This window comes from Aspergillus uvarum (assembly GCF_003184745.1).
Source record: "Aspergillus uvarum CBS 121591 unplaced genomic scaffold BO82scaffold_52, whole genome shotgun sequence".
Lineage (NCBI taxonomy): Eukaryota > Fungi > Ascomycota > Eurotiomycetes > Eurotiales > Aspergillaceae > Aspergillus > Aspergillus uvarum.
This window is the reverse complement of record NW_020291349.1, coordinates 99670-117863: the sequence shown is the minus strand read 5'-3', so window position 1 is coordinate 117863 and position 18194 is coordinate 99670. Positions and strand designations below refer to the sequence as shown.

At 53.2% G+C, this 18194-nt stretch overlaps 5 protein-coding genes across 5 annotated transcripts; 3 read left to right on the top strand and 2 right to left on the bottom strand.

Moving 5' to 3' along the window:
- Positions 1-493: 493 nt before the first annotated feature.
- On the bottom strand, positions 494-5606 carry BO82DRAFT_356993 (pleiotropic drug resistance family ABC transporter). Its single transcript, XM_025635889.1, has 5 exons — positions 4906-5606; positions 3258-4770; positions 1701-3206; positions 1174-1634; positions 494-1090 (listed from the first exon to the last, which is right to left on the bottom strand). Exons 1-5 carry the CDS (start codon positions 5424-5426, stop codon positions 667-669), a joined length of 4425 nt encoding a protein of 1474 aa, XP_025489017.1. The 5' UTR covers positions 5427-5606; the 3' UTR covers positions 494-666.
- A 1322-nt stretch (positions 5607-6928) lies between these two features.
- Positions 6929-8848, top strand: BO82DRAFT_404875 (MDR family MFS transporter; the record flags this gene model as incomplete). The annotated part of the gene is made up of 6 exons (XM_025639455.1): positions 6929-7061; positions 7112-7423; positions 7489-8012; positions 8069-8390; positions 8446-8588; positions 8657-8848. 6 exons carry the CDS (start codon positions 6929-6931, stop codon positions 8846-8848), a joined length of 1626 nt encoding a protein of 541 aa, XP_025489016.1.
- A 798-nt stretch (positions 8849-9646) lies between these two features.
- BO82DRAFT_356992 (putative choline transport protein) lies at positions 9647-11937 on the top strand. The gene is made up of 5 exons (XM_025635888.1): positions 9647-10449; positions 10519-10858; positions 10946-11220; positions 11310-11543; positions 11711-11937. Exons 1-5 carry the CDS (start codon positions 9849-9851, stop codon positions 11809-11811), a joined length of 1551 nt encoding a protein of 516 aa, XP_025489015.1. The 5' UTR covers positions 9647-9848; the 3' UTR covers positions 11812-11937.
- A 1418-nt stretch (positions 11938-13355) lies between these two features.
- Positions 13356-13878, bottom strand: BO82DRAFT_404873 (uncharacterized protein; the record flags this gene model as incomplete). The annotated part of the gene is made up of 3 exons (XM_025639454.1): positions 13356-13424; positions 13479-13572; positions 13832-13878. The coding sequence occupies 3 exons, from the start codon at positions 13876-13878 to the stop codon at positions 13356-13358; spliced, it is 210 nt and encodes a 69-aa protein (XP_025489014.1).
- A 1929-nt stretch (positions 13879-15807) lies between these two features.
- BO82DRAFT_243353 (DUF3632 domain-containing protein) lies at positions 15808-16548 on the top strand (the record flags this gene model as incomplete). Its single annotated transcript, XM_025630808.1, has 1 exon — positions 15808-16548. A coding segment is annotated over one exon (741 nt), but the record flags the coding sequence as incomplete, so codon positions are not given.
- Positions 16549-18194: the final 1646 nt, after the last annotated feature.

The window sequence follows — 18194 nt, the reverse complement described above, 5'->3', positions numbered from 1 at the left end:
CCGCGCGTCTCATGCGAATCATGCCTGGGGGAAGGATGCAGGATCTCAAGCAGCCCTCTTATTTTCCTTGCCTCTTTGAATTGACATCATTATCTGTGTCACTAAGTGACTGCTGACCATTGCTTGCTTGCTTGCTTGCCTGCTTGCTGTGATACGACGCCCGTTCTAGGATCCTGTGTTGGGACAATCAATAGAACTAATTCTCCGTCGTTCTGTGCCCACGGACCTGAACTTGCTGGTAGGCACTACGCTCTAATATAGATATGTATGTACGATGTATGTCACCGACCTCAACGGGGAACCACTGCCTGCATTCAAACCCAGCCCAGATAAGATACAGTTCCAGTTCCGAGGGACTGGCCCCACTGCTACCGCTCTCCCGTCCGTGGAAGAGACAGGTCACAGTTGGAAGGTCCACACCACAACTTTGAACGCACTGACTGAGACTGCCATTTACATACACGGACACTTATACTTCCGGGAAAAAAAAAAGAGACGAGTTGTTTCTATTTCCTAAGAGCGAAAACGTAGCAAGACTCTAGCTAACGCACGCACACCAAAATAGAGCATACAGTACAGCTACGAACCACAGCCCATCCTCACCAGAACCGATGCCAAACCATGACCAAAACACACCCATCTCTCAGCAACAAGCAACAAGATGATTCACTCCTGCTTGACCTTCTTGCCCCACCGCTTTGGCACCCGCACCAGCCAGTACAGAAACACCGCGGCAGCCGCATTGAACACCACGTACACGAACAGCAACCCGATGTTGCGCCAGCGGTCGGCGAACGACATGCTCAGCGTGGCGAGGAACTGGTCGGTCGTTGAGTAGGCGCAGATCCGGCAGGTAGTCGTGTCGGATGGGTTGAGGAGGCGGGCCTGGGCGGCCCTGACCCAGGGCGAGAGGTAGTCGGCGCAGGTCTGGTTGGCGGGCGGCGGGATGTGGAGAAGCTCAATCTCGGAGCAGTTGACCTCGGCGCCGGCGAGGCCGACGCTCAGAATCGCGGAGACAAGGTAGGTGAAGGGGGAGACGCGGTACATGAAGATCCAGAAGCGGGGGAGCGCGGTTGGGGAGGCGAGGACGCTGATGAGTGAGTTAGTTTGGTGTTAGTGCGGCTGATGCTGATGCTGATGCTGACGTGAAAGGGGTTTGAGGGGTAGACTCACCCGTTGAAGATCAAACAGAAGGAGAATAACAGCTGGGCGACGTTGCTGCCGGTCTCGGGCTGCTCGATCCCGGCGATCACCATGGAGCTGAAGGTGGAAGTGAACATCATGAAGACCAGGATCAGCAGGAACATGGTGCCCCCGCGGTCGGTCACCGCGCCCGCAGGGAGGTGACGGTAGAACCAGATCGGATAGTACCACGAGAAGTAGGCGGGCACGGCCATGAGGATGTTCCAGGGGAGCTCGACGAGGATGCTGGCGAGCATGAACGCTTTCCACGAGTAGGCCTTGGACGGCCGCTCGCGCACCTCGTACAACGACCGCTGGCTCACGAAGTATGGCATCATCTGCTGCACGAGATTGGGGAAGATCACCAGGAGCATGAAGATGGCGAACATCTCGTTCTGCATGCCCTGGATACTGGTCGGCTCGCGCCAGAAGGTGAACCCGATGAAGAGAGGCTGTCTCGATCGTGGTTAGTGATGAGCCCAATCACTCAGTGTAGAAACGGAGGAAATTAGACGTACAGGAATTATGCACATGGCGGCCTTGGAGTAGATGTACGACGGGCTGCGCCAATATTGCTGGAACATGCGCTTCAGACACAGGACGAACTGCGCCCAGATCGGCATCGCGAATTCCCCGTACCCAGTCACTTGCGGAGGGGGTGGACGCTGCAGAAGCTCCGCCTTCATCTGTGCAAGTTCGTGACGCACCTGCGTGCGCTCGGGGCTTTGATTCCAGACGTCGCCCCAGTCTTTATCGGCATGGGACCCTGGAGCGGCTCCGATCACCTCGAGCATCCACTCGGCGGGGTTGGCGTTAGGTGGACACTTTGCGGACCCTTTGTCTTCAAAGTACTTGATGAGGGTTTCCATGTTCGGACCCAGCTCGCCAAAGTAGACGGTTCGTCCTCCTTTCGCCAGAAAGAGGAGTCGATCGAACTCTTGCATGAGGATCGCCGACGGCTGGTGAATTGTACACAAGATCGCTTGGCCGTGATCTGCTAACTTACGCATCAAGGAACAAATAGACCATGCCGTCTGACTGTCAAGACCTGAAGTGGGTTCGTCGAAGAAGAGAAGGAGGTCTGGTTTCGCGGCAATCTCCACCCCGATAGTCAATCGTTTGCGCTGCTCGACGTTCAGACCTTCGCCTAGGACGCCCACAACTGCTTCGGCATATGCTTCCATATTGAGCATCTTGATCACCTCCTCAACGTATGCGATCTTCTCCGTACGCGGAATACTGGCCGGTTGGCGCAACATGGCGCTGAAGATCAAAGCCTCGCGTACGGTACTCGTCTCCAGGTGCAAGTCCTGCTGTTGGACATATCCCGTCTTGCGAGAGAACGAATTATTGCGCATGCGCCCGTCGACCAGCATTTCGCCCGTCACGACGCCCATAGTCACGCGGCTTGCCAGCACGTCTAGCAAAGAGGTCTTTCCAGCGCCCGTCACGCCCATCAGCGCAGTCAGCGTTCCGGGTTGAACCCATCCGTCAACGTGGTCGAGAATGGTGCGGTTTTGGCCCTTAATCTTGATGTTGTAACAGACATCTTGCCACTGGAAGATTGAGGTTTGTTTAACAATCGCTGCCGTATGTTGGTCTGGATCGTGATCCTCTTCTGCGGCTACCCGGTTCTCTTCAGCCAGTGGCGCGGGGCTCTCTAGGTCGTTGCTGGTGCTCGGCTGTTTCTTCTTCATGAATGCCGGCATCTTCCCCCGCGGGAAAACGAGGATCTCGCCTTTGGAGGGCTTGGCGCGAACCAGCTCGCTGCTGACGACGTAGCAGGCTAGGGAAAACAATAGAAATGCCCAGATAATGCCATAGTTGCGCCACAGGTGCGAGCGATAGTACTGGTAAGTAACATTGATGAACCTGTCCCCATCGACGAAGTCTTGTCCTGCAATTGCGCCGTTGGCGCTACAGATCTTGGAGCTCATGGGCGCATCACTGTAAGAAGGGACGTACAATGCGCAGGGAAATTGGCGGTCACTGAATTCGTTGATCATGAGACTTTCGAAGGCATACTGTTGCTTTGTTAGTGGAATGCCTAAAACACTGGATTAGGGTAGACGTACGCCAATCGGGTTTAGATAGTTCAACCACCGGAACCAAGGATGCATGTCTCGCACTGGAATCGTGAAACCTGTGTAGATGACAAGGATCATCATGAATATGGACGATGGGACCATCGCTTGGGCCATAGACCGCGAGACGGCGCCAGTAAAGCGGAAGATGTTGGACATGGTGAGCGTTACAGTGACGGAGAAGAGGTAGAACACAAAGAAATGACCCGCCGTACGGCGCAGGTTAGACATGAAGTAGAGGATTATGTTGAACACCACCGACACTATGAGTTTCGACGGCAAGTCTACTATCATGGAACTGATTGCCTCCGCAGATGGGTGGTAGAGCGCATATTTATCATGTTTCTCCACGATTGGTCGCTGTTGCCATAGAGTCAGAATCTCCAAGGCACTTGCAAACGCGTTGAGAAGGATGGCAAAGAACAGGAGGGCGCCACGCTGGAAAAAGCTATTGGTGGTGGTGTCCAGATTGTAGAATACACTGGCAACGACCAAGGCCATGATGCTATTTCCAATGACCGAGGTAAGTGTCATGGTCATGTCTCCCCTCAGACGCTGCATTCCTCGTCGAAGACACAGGCGAATCTGCATGGGGTAAGACAGCGTGTAAGGTGACTTGGCTCTCGTTCCTTTTGCCTTCTCGGCCGCGCGAGACCGCGAGAACTCTTCGTATTTGTCTCCACCCAAAGGAAATTCGGCCTGAAAAGTCTCGATATCCGCAAGGAGTTGCTTTCTATCCGCACTCTCTTTCCAACGAGACGCAAATTCGTCGGGTGTCCGAGGAACCAAGTGTTCAAATCCTTCACGAGCTTTCCGCTCCGTATGACTGGTTAGCGAGGTAAGAAAGTCTGCTGTGGTCTGTCTTTCGGGACAATCAAAGCCCATCTCGACAAAGAACCGCTTAGCGTCATCTGCATGGCCGAAGTATATTTGGCGACCTTCATATAGAACGGTCACCTTATTGAAGATGTCATAGATAGCCTGACTAGCCTGGTAGATGGCCACGATGGCTGTTGATCCGGTGTAGTCAGTAGAGACCCGCAATCGTCGAACAAATTCAAGAGCTGTGGAGGAGTCCAAGCCTCGCGTGCTATTGTCCCAGCATTGCAACGGGCTGCCACACAGCATCGTCTCAGCTATGCTGACTCGTTTTCTTTCTCCTCCCGATACGCCTCGAATGTACTCGTTGCCAATCTGCGTGTTCACTGTGTGGCTCAGCCCCAGCATCGCCATAACTACGTCTCGCATGTGGGTAGCATGTTGTTCACGTGTAACGCCCGGGAAACGATTGGATGGTGCTCGAGCATGGGCCGCGAAATGCAACGTATCGCCCACAGTAAGTTGCGGAAAATGTGTCTCCGTTTCGGCCTGGTAGATCACCTCTCCGCGGAAGCGACTGTGCATTTCATCCCAAGAGATGCCTTGATACTGGATGTCGGTTCCTTCCTCGAGCCACAACCCGTGTGTTTCCCCGGCGATTGTCTTGAGGAACGTCGAACAGCCACTAGGTGAGTGATCAGTGAGCGTTGGAAAGAAACTAGCATGCATGGCTTAGGTCGAAAGACCGGCAACAGGCACAATAGACTAGGACAATGGGCAAGCACATGATTGTCACCGGCTGGGGAGGGATATAGCTTACCTTCCAGGGCGGCCAAGCACGACGAGCATCTCACCACTGCGCACAAGCCCCTCAAAGTTGCGGAGAATATCAATCCTGACCTTGTGTCGGTGGCCTAGCACGCCCTTCATCCAGCCAAAAGCCTTTAGCCACATATTAGCTACATTTGCCTGGTAGTCTGCCGCGGTTCCGTAGCCAAAGGCGTTAAGATTACGAAAGGAGACGCCTGCTGTGCGACGAGGATATCTGTCTGGATCGCGGGATGTAATCCTCAGTAAATTCTTGGTCCATTTACGCGCGTTGAATTGGTCGGAGCTGGGGTTGAGCTGAGGATCGCTGGGTTCTTTGGAGAAGGTATCGGTGCCCTCGCCGATGGTACTTTTTTCGGACAGATGCGACAGACTTCTTGCTAGAGAAGCAATCCTCTGTTCATCTTTGTGTGTGATACCCTCTTCCGACTCCTGACCGAGGGACTGCTCGCTCTCTTCTTTCTCTTCGATGGTTTCGGTGACGTGAAACGAGCTTTCGATCCCCGCGCCCATGGTAGCGGACACGGCCGAAGCTCCAAAAGGAGAGGGAGGTACTGGTTGCATGATTACTGCAGGAGCTAGCCGTTACAGAGCTCTTTGGAGCCGAGGTCGATTCATGATATAAGTCCTGGCCTTTGAACGAGATAGACACGAAGGAAATGTAGGGGCCTTAGGTGAGAAAGTGGGATGAGGATGTGGATGTCGGGTACCTGAGAAAGTTAAGTATGGGGATCCAAGCCAGAGAGAACAACACAGGCGGAAGACGGGAAAGTCAACATCCGAGGGAATGCCATCACTAGGTTCCAAATCCTCACATTAAATCCTGTCCTTAAGTCCTCGAGCCATGGTCGAATCAGTGCCAGAACCAAACCCGCAGTGACTGGAGAGGCTTTTGCCCGCCTGAGCGCTTTTACCGTTTTGGTCGTAGTCTCCCGCGTGGCTTTCGTTGTATACTGACCTGACCGAGTACTTCACTTGCGAGTGGTAAGTCAAAGAACCAGCCCTTCGTATAGAGTTTCCCCGCCAAGAAGGGTCTGGGGTTGTCAGCTTGGATTTTGCATGGCAAGGGAGATTTTCGGGCGGGTAAGTTATGCAGGAGGCAATGCGAAGAATATGCATATGTACACAATAGCAGTGATTAGTCTACGGACTCAGGAGAATTGTGGATGCTGTGGTACCATGGAGTGTGATGGGGATGGGGAGGAGAGTATAGGCATATACAGGGCAGGATGGCAGTACTACTACTAACCTATAGCATGCTCCACCCACTTCCCGTCACTACCCCGGATCTGATCCAATCCGCGCGGGAAGGGAAAGTTCCGAATCAGTCATGCTTGGATCACCTGAGGCGTACCAGGAGGTACTAGGTAAGCTCAACCAGTTTCCATTCATAGTATGCCTCGCAAGACCTCACCATCACTACCACCATAGCCTGCAATGAAGTTGAAACTGCGACCAACGACGTGCGCATTCTTGAGAGCCATCATCGTTCCACCAGCCAATTCGAGAAGCAAGCCCGTGATCTAAGCTATTTGGCACTCCCAACCGGTTCAAGCAGATCGAAAGACTAGAGCAACGATTCTGGCCATAAAATCTGGATGGCCTTATACTTAAGTCAGTATCCCCAGTGCAAAGCAAGAACCCATTTTGTTGATGGAAGAACCTATCGCTCTGCACCCGAGAGTCTTGCAAATTACTCAAGTACTCGACTACAGAGAAATCTTCCGTCGCGTCTCGAAACAGTTGAAACTGCAGAACCCGAAGGAAATCCCCCAATGTCAGCCCTGAGCCGCATTGTCAGAGATCCTGCCCTTGATAAGATACAGATTTAGCAAGAGACAGACCGATAGATAAGCTTGGCGATCATGTCAAAGTGGAGCACGATTCCGTGCTGACTGCCCCACTGTGCCCCGGGGGTCTTGTTCACTGCTGAGAAATTTAAGCCAGACGCGTCCCTGGGTGAAGAGTCAATCCTCAAACCATTGCGTTCCTCTCGGAATCATCAAGCAGTAACCATGACTACTCACGATGCACATGTGTCTGATGTCGAGCCAGCGCTGCCAACTTCGCAGGAAGAACAGCCGCTCCTGCGCTCCGACGCGGAAGCTTCTTGGAAGCCACCACCAGGCTTCGTCTGGATACAGCTAGGTTAGTAGTCCAACGGAAGCATAGAAGCCACGCCATTAAAAGCAATGTAGCAATCATGTCAAACGTCTTTCTCTCCGGGTTCGATGGCACTATCACCGCATCGACTTACGCAGTCATCAGCTCTGAGTTTAATGCCGCCAACACCGCCTCGTGGCTCACCACTTCCTACCTCATCACGAGCACCGCATTCCAGCCATTATACGGTCGCTTTTCGGATATATTCGGTCGGCGAGTCTCTTTCTTCACGGCCACGATCACTTTTATAACGGGCTGTCTTGGATGTGGGATCGCGAAAAATGTGGTGTTGCTGAATCTCATGAGAGCGCTTACCGGCATCGGAGGAGGAGGCCTGATGACCATGGGTGAGTTTGGCGATATGATTGCTCGTCAAAAAACTTGATACGGGACGGTTACTGACATGAGTCAGCCACTATCATCAACTCGGATCTGATTCCCTTCCGTCGCCGAGGGATGTATCAAGCGGTTCAGAATGTGATGCATGGCTTCGGGTCAATTTGTGGTGCATCCCTAGGAGGCTCCATTGTCGACTCTGTCGGCTGGCGATGGTGCTTTCTGTTACAGGTTCCAGTTGGCCTCCTAGCATTGCTGACAGGGCACCTTGTTCTTCAGCTGCCTGCTCCGACGAGATACCTTGAGGAAGGACACGGCTTTCGGACCATCTGGCGACTTGTTGACGTCTCCGGGGCATGTGCTCTTATACTAGGTCTGTCGACCCAGCTGGTAGGTTTGAGTCTAGGCGGCAATGAACTTCCTTGGACCAACGTGTGGGTGATACTGTCGTTAGTGGCAAGTGTGGCTTTCCTCGCCGGTTTCATTCTCATAGAAGGAAGAACGAGTGCAGTTCCCCTGATCCCACCACGGATGTTGCAGGGGGTACTTCCGGTGGCCACCCAGATCGCTAATGTCTGCGTGGGAATGGCCGCCTACGCTGTAAGAGCCTCGATCCCAGTTAGGTACTGATCCGCAACTGTGACTAACGAAGGCAGTTTCTTTTCACACTACCCCTTTTCTTTCAAGTTGTGCTAATGGAGTCGCCTGCAAAGGCTGGCGCCAGACTCGCAATTCCATCCTTCGCTACCCCAATTGGCGGAATTATCTCCGGCTTCGTAATGTCTCGTTGGGGTAAACTCGCTTACCTGGTTCGAGCTGGGTCGTTGCTCATGTGCATCGGCAACGCATTGGTGGTGCTCCTGCATTTCCAGGACTCGGAATGGAAATACTTCACCTACTTGATTCCAGCGAGCCTTGGGCAGGGTATTGTGTACCCAGGGATTTTATTTACTTTTCTCGCTGCATTCGATCATGCAGGTAAGTCCCTTGTCGTGTCAGTGCACTAATTTTACTAAGCTGACCTGGTGGAAAGACCACGCCGTGTCAGCTTCCACTGTATACTTGGTTCGATCGATGGGCACTGTTTGGGGGGTTGCCATTACTTCCACCATTATTCAAAATACACTGCGCTCGGGCCTCGGGGAGGCCTTGAGTGGAATACCAGACAAATGGAAAGTAACTCTCCTTTCTTTGAGCATATTAAGCCATGGGGGCAAAAGCTGATCAAGGTCATCTTCCACTAGATCATCGAGGAGATTCGTCATTCGGTCTCCGCAATTCACAACCTCCCACAGGACATCCAACTAGCTGCGCGGTTGGTCTACTATCAGGGCATCCGTCTGTGCTTCTTGGCGTCAGCTTGCTTTGGGCTTGTTGCAACCATTGCGGCACTATTCACAAAGGGAAAAGGCCTGCATCGCTCGCACAACGCCTAAGGACTGGCCGCTAGACCCCAACCCCACAATGTAACCGCGCTAGCCACTGAAGCGGCGATCGCGGGATACGTGGGATATACAGGTAAGTCGGAATGATGAGCAAGTCTCCGAATAGGCGAGACTAGAGTTGGTGAGCTGCGGAAATAAGCACGGGACGGATTCAGGAGCGGGCAGACACTCCATCCTATCCGCAGGTGATGGGTGCAAATCTGCTGCACGGAAGCATATATAAAGTCAATTGAATGAATGATTTGAGTGAGACTGTTTCCTGCTTGTTACTTGGGACTCCTCAATACGAGGACCCTCGTCGAGTAGGTCGATTCCGCCTCCCCCGCATTGCGGAGAAATAAACTCTGAATCTCTGATTGCCGAGGGAAACCTCCCGTTAGCCTGACGGCTCGGAACCGCTGTTTGATTGCATCGTCAATCGACTACATATATAGTTATAGGAATGTGTCTGCCTGTGAGTTGTGGGGAACGGGGATAAGCTAAGGGTCTCTGGTGCAGGCCTTGAGTATAGGAGGTCTCTTCCACGGGCACTCTGGTATCACTAGCTACATCTCCCCCGCATTATCAGCGACGATCATCTGGGGGCAAATGGTGGATAATGGGTAATTCCGCCCCAGTTCCGCTATAATGGGCCTCTCTAAGCTTAATTTGGTGCCAAACCGGGCCCGCTTGGATAAATGGGCTCGGAATTCGATAAGCGTTCCGGGCTATCTGTAGGTTCTGTAACACAAGTATCTGTCATTCCCTATCAAAGAGTCCTGGTCTCGATGAATCATCGAATTCCATCCTCCCCACCCCAGGAATCTTATCAAGCTAACCTTGCTTATCATATTGTGGCTTTCTTCCAAGGTAACTAGGTATGAAGGCAATAGTCATGTGTACTGTGAAAGCATGGAAGATGCCCACATATAATGGAATGGCTCCTCCCTTGGCACTCTCCATTCCCTCCTCCCCACATCGTTTCTCGAGCAAGAACCAGACTTGAGCAATAATGGAGTCAGACAACCCTAAGCGTGCCTCTTCCAAGTCCAACCATGAGGCCTCCTACGATCCCGAGGTCGATATGGCCAAGGGCCAGGTTGCCATCACGGGCGTGCCGGATGCGCATATGAAGCGGAATTTCAGTATCCTCAGCATCATCGCCATGGGGTACAACAACACCAACAGCTGGGTGGCGATCGCTGCGAGTTTCTCCATCGCCATTCAGTCGGGAGGCTCCGTCTCGCTGCTGTATGGGATTATCGTCGTCTTCTTTGCGATGCTCTGCACGGGCATCACCCTGGCGGAGCTGGCGAGCGTCTACCCGACGGCGGGAGGGCAATATCATTTCACCTCGATTCTGGCCTCGAAGCGCTGGAGCAAGGTCCTGTCGTACACCAGTGGCATCGCTGCCCTGTTTGCATGGATCACCCTCGGGGCGTCCATCGCCCTGTCCACGACCAACGTGCTCATGGCGATTGTCATCCGGTGGCAGCCCGAGTATGAGACCAAGAGCTGGCATTACTTCCTGGTGTATCAGCTGCTGAACGGCATCATGGTCGCTTACAACATTTTCCTGACCAACAAGACCTTGTGGATCTATAACTTGGGCTGTAAGTGCATGCTTCCTTCACGGGTGAAGTCAACCTGATGCTCACTATAACCATCCCCATCTGGTACAGTCGTCCTTTCTATCTCCACCTTCCTTGCCCTTACCATCACCTGTCCATCCCGCTCAGCAGCCCACGTCAGCTCATCTCATACCTGGGGAGAATTCGTCAATGGATCCGGCGGCTGGCCCGACGGCATCTCCTTCCTAACCGGCCTCTCGACGCCGCAGTTCATGTATTCAGGCCTCGACGCCACCCTCCACCTGGCCGAAGAATGCCTCGACCCGGAGCGGATCGTCCCCAAGGCCGTGATTGTGACCGTCATCGTGGGCTTATTCACAGCGTTTCCGTTCGCCATTGCCATTTTGTACAGCTATAAAAACATCCAAGCCTCTCTCGACAGTCCCACGGGGTGAGCTCCCCTGCCTACGAAGAGACATCCCAACCCACCCGCCCCCACAGCAAGCAACCCACTAACAGCATCTCATGGACATAACAGCTTCCCCATCTTCTTCATCTGGGAAAAAGCCACCCACTCCCCCGTGGCCGCCACGATCTTCATGGCGGCCCTCTTCATCGTCTCCCTGGTCGCCCTCAACGCCGTCCACCAGACCGCCTCGCGCCTCACCTGGTCCTTCGCCCGCGACGAGGCCCTCTTCTTCTCCCGCCGGCTAGCCGGCATCCACCCTTCCCTCGGCGTGCCCGTCTACTCGCTTCTCCTCGACGGCCTCGCCGTCCTCCTCGTAGGCATCGTCTACGTCTGCTCCACGACCGGTATGCCTTTCCCCTATGCCTGCCCCAAAACCTCCCATCTCCACAGAACTCCCCCTCCTCGCCAACAACTAACGAAAAAAAAAAAAAAGCCTTCAACGCCTTCATAAGCACAACCGTAGTCGTCGCCCAAATCTCCTACGCCATCCCAGCGGCCCTCCTGCTCACCCGCCGCCGAAGCCCGGACTACCTCCCGCCGGACCGGACCTTCCAGGTGCCCCACGCGCTGGGCTACCTATGCAACGTGGTCTGCATCCTCTGGGCGATCGTCATCACCATCTTCTTCACCTTTCCCACTGAGTTTCCGGTCACGGGGGGAACTATGAGTACGTTACCCTTGCCCTCCACCTCATCACGCCAAAAAGAAAATCAAAGAGGGAAGAAGAAAGAGAATAAACCCGTCCTGCGATTCTCTACCTCATCCCCCTTGGCCCCAGATGCACACTTCACCCGGATAGTTTACTAACTGGGAAACCCCCCATGGGGAAATAAGATTACGCCTCCGTCGTATTGGCCATCATGCTCATCCTGGGCGTGGGGAATTGGTACGCCTACGCGCGGCAGCATTATCATGGGCCGCGGTTGGAGATGTGATACCGATTCCGAACAATAAAGAACTTAGCCGAGTATATGTATAGCTAGTTCACTAGCTAGCTAGCGAGCTAGCTACAAGCTAGCCAAGACTATTGATGCCTAATGACAAGTACATGAACCTTTACTGCTAATTCGTGCACGTTTCGATTCCCAATAGGAGTAGGACGTTCCTTTCATGATCCCACATCTAAGCCTGGAGTCTGGATTTCCACAATCTAGGAATCAACTCACGTGGGCCAAGTTTATCCTCTATCCTCTGGATTCCCGACCTGACAGGGTTGATATACTCATCTACATGTGTGTATGTATAGACACATACCGGTATACCCAAATGTACACAGGACCTTCAGTGTGTTAAACTGGACAAAGAGAAGGATATGGAGGCATTAATGCCCCAATGAAGTTTTGAATGGGAGTGTTCACCGCATGTTACCCAGCTAAGGCATAAGTCAGGGTGTCCGACAGTATCGGTTGGATCGTCTTCGTGTAATGACAATCTCGACTATTCTTACGGTAAACCATGTAGAGACTTGGTTTGAATAGTTTACTCGGTTAGTAGATTTGAAGGGCATGACATCATGGGACTAGGAGACCACTCGACAGATCACATGCCCTAGTCGACGCCTCAAGACGAAGGCATACCGTTGGATACAGTCAGAAGTGGCAAAAGTAGCATTCAAATAAATCAGAATTGGATTCTTAAGTCGCGCGAATGCTTCTGTTTCGTCTGTACTCATCCTTGGAGATCGGATCATAGTTCAGGTGAAAAAAAAAAGGCTTATTGCAACCAAGATATCTACTCGTCACAAACCAATTCCACCACAGTCAAGATTGCCGACGTCACACTCAACGGATACTGGATGAAGCACAAAAACCACCACAGTGACGAAAGCGCAGGAAACGAGCTCGATGCGCACGCTCAGCAGACATCAAACGGACAGTAAGAGGTAAATGATAAATTAAATGCCATGCGGCTATGCAGGAGGCCGGTCATTCTGGGACATTCTCTCACAGGCACAACCTCAAGAGCCTAGAGCCCGATTCCCAGCCAGAATCAATCACACAAATCACCGGAGGACAAGAAAGCCGCATTTCCACAAATCAAGCAGTGCAACATATGAGATTAGAACATAAGAAAATCGGAAATTATCCAGGAGCGAGGCCCGTGGCGCGCAACAGCGACAAGATTGCTGCCGCGCCCACGCTGGACGGCCCCCTCATTCCCGGCGCCCTTTTCAGCTAAGCAACTCGAGCGGTCTAGTGGTGTGTGTAAGCGGGAGTGGCGGTCGTAGTAGGGGGTGTAATAGAAGCAGCAACGCCATTATCGGGAGGAGGTTCGTTTCGTTTAACAAGGAGGAGAGGTTGGGGGTCATGGATCGATCATGGCGTCTAGCACATTTCACAGCACTCGATGCAGTCAAAGCAGCACTCGCAAGTCTCTTCGCACAGACACAGACAGCACAGAGTGGCCAAGCTGCGCAGAAAGAAAATATAGGTTAGCGGGAGATACTGGTGGATCTGGAGAGGGCAATGCGATGGATCGCTTACCAGGTTCCTAGACAGCCGCGGTCCTTCTGCTGGGGAGGGGGTTGCTGCTGGTACTGCATGGGTTGCTGGAAGGGTACGGTTAGTGACAATCAGTGGCGTACACTCGGGTCGCAACGTACAGGAGCATAGCCCTGGGGAGGAGGACCCTGAGGGGGGTATCCGCCCTGAGGAGGGTAACCCTGCTGGTAGCCTTGCGGGGGATATTGGCCGTAACTGTAGGGAGGCGATGAGTTAGCGGTGGTTGCGCACGGTGAGGTGGTCGGGATCAGTCCCCAAGACACACGGGTCGGAGGAGCGCAAGGCAGAGGAACTTCATGACCAGTTGAGCATGAACCCTCATGGCGCTCGACAAGTCTGTCGGGTTGGATCCGCCATTGTTGTCTGGGGGGAGAGAGGACAAGCCGGGGCGCAACAGGAGGCTCGGAGGCCAAGGGACCGGGCGCAATGGACGAGGGAAGGGGAAAGGACTTACGCCTGCTGCGGCGGAGGAGGGCCGTTGTAGTATCCTTGTTGAGACATGGCGACAAGAACGGGATCTAGAGAACCAAGAGATGCGAAGCAATGATGGTCAACGGAGAGAAAGCTTGGAAGAAGGAAAGAAGAACGGAGAGTTCGGGAAGACGGGTTGGGGTTGGTTCAGTTGAGTGAGTGAAAGAGTGGTGAGTGAATTGATTGAGTGAGTGGAAGCCGGCCGGGTCTGAGAGGGGGGGAGGGAGGGAAGAGGGAAGAGGGAAAAGAGGAACCAAGTGGCTGAGAGAACCAATAGAACCAATAATAACAGGGAGTGGAACATACCTAAGATTACGCCAAGCGTAGGATGGACGGAAGTAAGACAGAGAAAGCGAGAGGGAGAGGAAGAATGAAAGAGAGGTCAGATCAAATAAGTCAAGCAGAAGGAAAGAAAAGGGGGGCGAGAAGATCAGAACCAAAAAGGGATGATTGATTGATTGATTGATTGATTGATTGATCGAGTGAGTGAGTGAGTGAGTAAGTGAGTGTGCAGGATAAAAGGGACGGAGGAAAAGAAGAAGGAGGATGGATGATGGATTGATGGCTGAGCTCATGCAACGAGGCTGAGGCCGCCAGGCTTACTTCTTTAGTCAATAAAGTTACCCTCGGCGTATGGAGTCGTATGGTATGGTACCTTTCCCCCCTTCCATCATCCACTGCCTACAGTGGCCCTGCCGTATTCGTATGGTTTCAACCTTCTCTCAACTGCATCTGCGACCACGAGCCAATTTGAATCGTGAGCCCGCCCCCACACGTATTATTGATCATTGATGATGGCTGCCAGCCAGTGCCAGTGTTATTTGGAGCATTCCGCTTTCAATCCGCAACTCACTAGGTCTGAATGACGCATGGGTTTCACCCTCAGCGCTTAATTACCTTGCTTGTAATGGCCAGCGCATGGTTAGTCAACTACAACCACCGATCTATACTTCCAGTCCTTGATAAAATACCGAATGGTATCAGGTACAGACAGAATCATACCATTTACTGAGTACGGTGATGGTGGACCAACACTCAGCCACACCGCAGCAACCCGCCCAGCACGCAGCCCTACGGGAACCTTTCCTCTTTCCAGACCGCAGACCGCAGACCGCAGACCGCAGACCGCTTAGGCACCAGCCACGAGCGTTCATCGTCTCTGGGTCCAAGGTCCCAGAGACCCTCTTTTTCTTCCCGATTCCAGTAACAGTGCCCAGACACGGGCTCGTTGCCCCAGATCATGGATGGTTCCAGACGCTGTGACGCTGCTCAGTTAAGGTAACTTGGCAGCCTGCTGGTCGGGTCGGGTCCAAATCCCATAGACCATTTGGGAATTGTCTGCGACCAGACACGCCTACGGTTCATCCCGCCTGCTTACCCGATTCGTGCCGTGCTGGCTGTGGTTGTGCTGATCGATAGGGACTTATGCACATAACTGCCTCTAACTACGAAGGCAGCACGTGAGTGGAGGCTGTATGCGCATTGGAACATTCATTGGACTCACGTGACCTCCATCTTCTCTAAACCGTGCACTTGTATAGACTCATGTTCGTCTAGATCTATGATAACAACCTTTTAGTGACATAGTGGTTAGACTAGAAGAGCGTCACTAAAGCTGCTAGCCCATCGGTTCCCTGTTTCATGCATACAGAACTCCTTATCTCAATAATCAATATCTAAAGTATCTGGCCAGATCTACCGCAGCCTTGGCTTCGGTCATTACCCTGTTTACCCTGTCCCTCTCTGTCTGCCTAGAAAGTAAATAGATCCCCGGAAACATCCCCAGAAACAAGCTCTCCAGATCTCATCCTCACATGCACCAAGTCAAACCTCCCAATGACAATCCAACCAGCCACCCTCGCCGTCGAAGACAGCGATAACAACAACATGGACCTTTACCCCCCAATCCTCCAAAACTACCTCGCCAACAACCTCCCCTCCCCCGCCGCCGCCGCCGCCGCCGCCACCACCATCGCCTCAACCACATTATCCCCCCCAGCCTCCGAAGAAAACCTCGAAGACCAACTCACCCGCCTCTGGCGCCTAATCCTGACCCTCGCGCACCAAACCCCCATGCACCAGGCCAAACTCGTGGACCTCCTCACCGCTCTATCCCAGCTCCCAGACGCCACCGCCCTCCGAAAGAACGAAGCCGAAGAGAAACCGCTAATGATCCACGACATGCAAGTCTGGCAAGACCTCCCAATGCTGGGCTGGGAGATCCGCCACCGGTGGAACGACTCCGTCCCAGCCCCAGGTCCAGGGGCAGAGCGCGACGCCGCGATCGCAAGGATCGGGAATGTGAACCGCTTCGTCGCGCGGCTGGTCGCCACCCACGAGCCGGTCTTCCGGCCGCACGCGTGGTTCGCGCTCGTGACGCTGCGGCGGGCGCTGGAGACGCCGTGGGCGCAGATGGCCCCGGAGGATCCGCGGGCGGCGTGGGTGCCGGCGGCGGCGGCGTGGATCGAAGTTCTCGGGGCGGAGATCTACGCGTGGGAGGAGGAGTACGCGGCGGGGCCGGCGGCGGGGGCGCCAGGGCGGGGCGGGCCCCTGTGGCAGGGGAAGCATGGGTTCTGTCGGGAGCGGTGGGGTCTTTGGAGGGAGAGGTTTGGCGAGGTGGCGAGGTTGGATGGGGAAGATGTGCATGTGCGGAGTGTGGCGGGGAGAGCGGAGCGGAGGATGAAGGTGATAGAATCGGGCGCAGGTGGAGGAGATCTGAGGTAGGCAGATATGGGTCCTCGCGGGGTCTGTCTGGGTCATGATAGTCACGATTCGTGTTAGATTATTCAGATGTTCCTACATGGTCGGAGTTTGGATAGTATTATGATTTCAACCCTTTCTCTTTCCAGAGGTAGTTGTCGAACTATTTTCCTATATCCACTTTGGGCCTTGGTGGCAACTTCCTGGCGAATTCTAGTCTAGATGATCGGGGAGGATATGTATAGATAGGGCGATTAATCAGTCTATCGTTGCACTCACTATAGTATACGATCAGAGCTATAAGAATTGCTTTCATCTCCGACTTGCCAGTAGTGAAAAGCCCATTTCTTGAGCTCCAGGATGCATCAAACCACTGACCTGATATACTATCAAACTAAGTCAATGTCCAGTTGTAGACCCAGGTAATAGCCCGACATAACAACAAACTTGTTCGGTCAGGCCCTATACCGATCAACGCCTGCATTCAACCCACCACATTCAGCGGTAGTTCATCTGTCGCGCAGGTAGATTGGCAGCGCACGCGCATGCGATATGCCTGCAACTCTTCTCGTCCTTGATCAAGGATACTATCGTCGTCATCTTGATAAATTGATGGATAAGCATCGTTGTGCAACCGGCTCGTCTCGATGACATTGAACACTTAGACTCCGGCAAAGAGTTTCTAGGCTTACGGCGCAGCAACGCCGGATGATAGGACAAGTTCCCAGAAACGACATCGACGGCAAATCACATTAAAGCGTCGGATGGCAGAGGGTCATCATCCTCTTCGGCGGTAGTGATGGCCAGGCTATCGATATATTGATATGCTGATCTAGTCACCGCATGTCCGGGGGAACTCAGGTGCATTATATCCTCTCCGCATTGGGACTAGCAGCAGATAGCGCTAGTTGTTTAGCGCCCCGGTGTTCTCAAAAGCGATGATGACGGGCGGGTTGGGAAGCCAAAAAAGTCATATGAAGAAACTTTAGGTGTACACAGCTTGTTGAGAGTCATATGACTAGTGGCATGTTTCAAATCGAGTAACAGCGCTTGGTGGTTAGTTGTATTGGGAATCGCTAACGGGGCATTTCGGGATTGACACGCGCTTTTGTGCAGTCACCCCACGCGTCCGCGCCGCTCAGCGAGCGTCATAGTCAGACCTAAAGTGCAGGTGGAAGGAGAAGTTGCTTCGGTCAATGATGCCGAATTTTGCAGAGATCCTTTTTGGTGATGAGGAAATAGCAATGGAAATGGTTAGTGCCAGACAGCCTCCCATGCTCATCGTTTCTCTTCTAGGCTGTGCCGCTGAAACACCCTCACCGCCGCCTATCCAGCCACTGGGTGTCACCGCCCTCACCGGCACTCGGAGTCTTGCGGACGCCGGTCAAACTTGTAAAACTAGTAGTAGTAAGTCCAGATTAAGTACCAAGCATCATTATAATGGGTCGGCCAGTCGCCATCCCTGCCTTACCCTACACCGCCTAGAGGTCAGGAGAGCAAAGCAGAGAGGCTCTCAACATTTCCTCTGGACATCGTATTCACTAAATCAATATATTCAGGGTTCTGTGTCTGGTAGATTGTCTGCTCATCACACATTATGTCGTGGCGCGCCCCCAGGGCGGCCTAGAGGGCGATGAGATCGACCC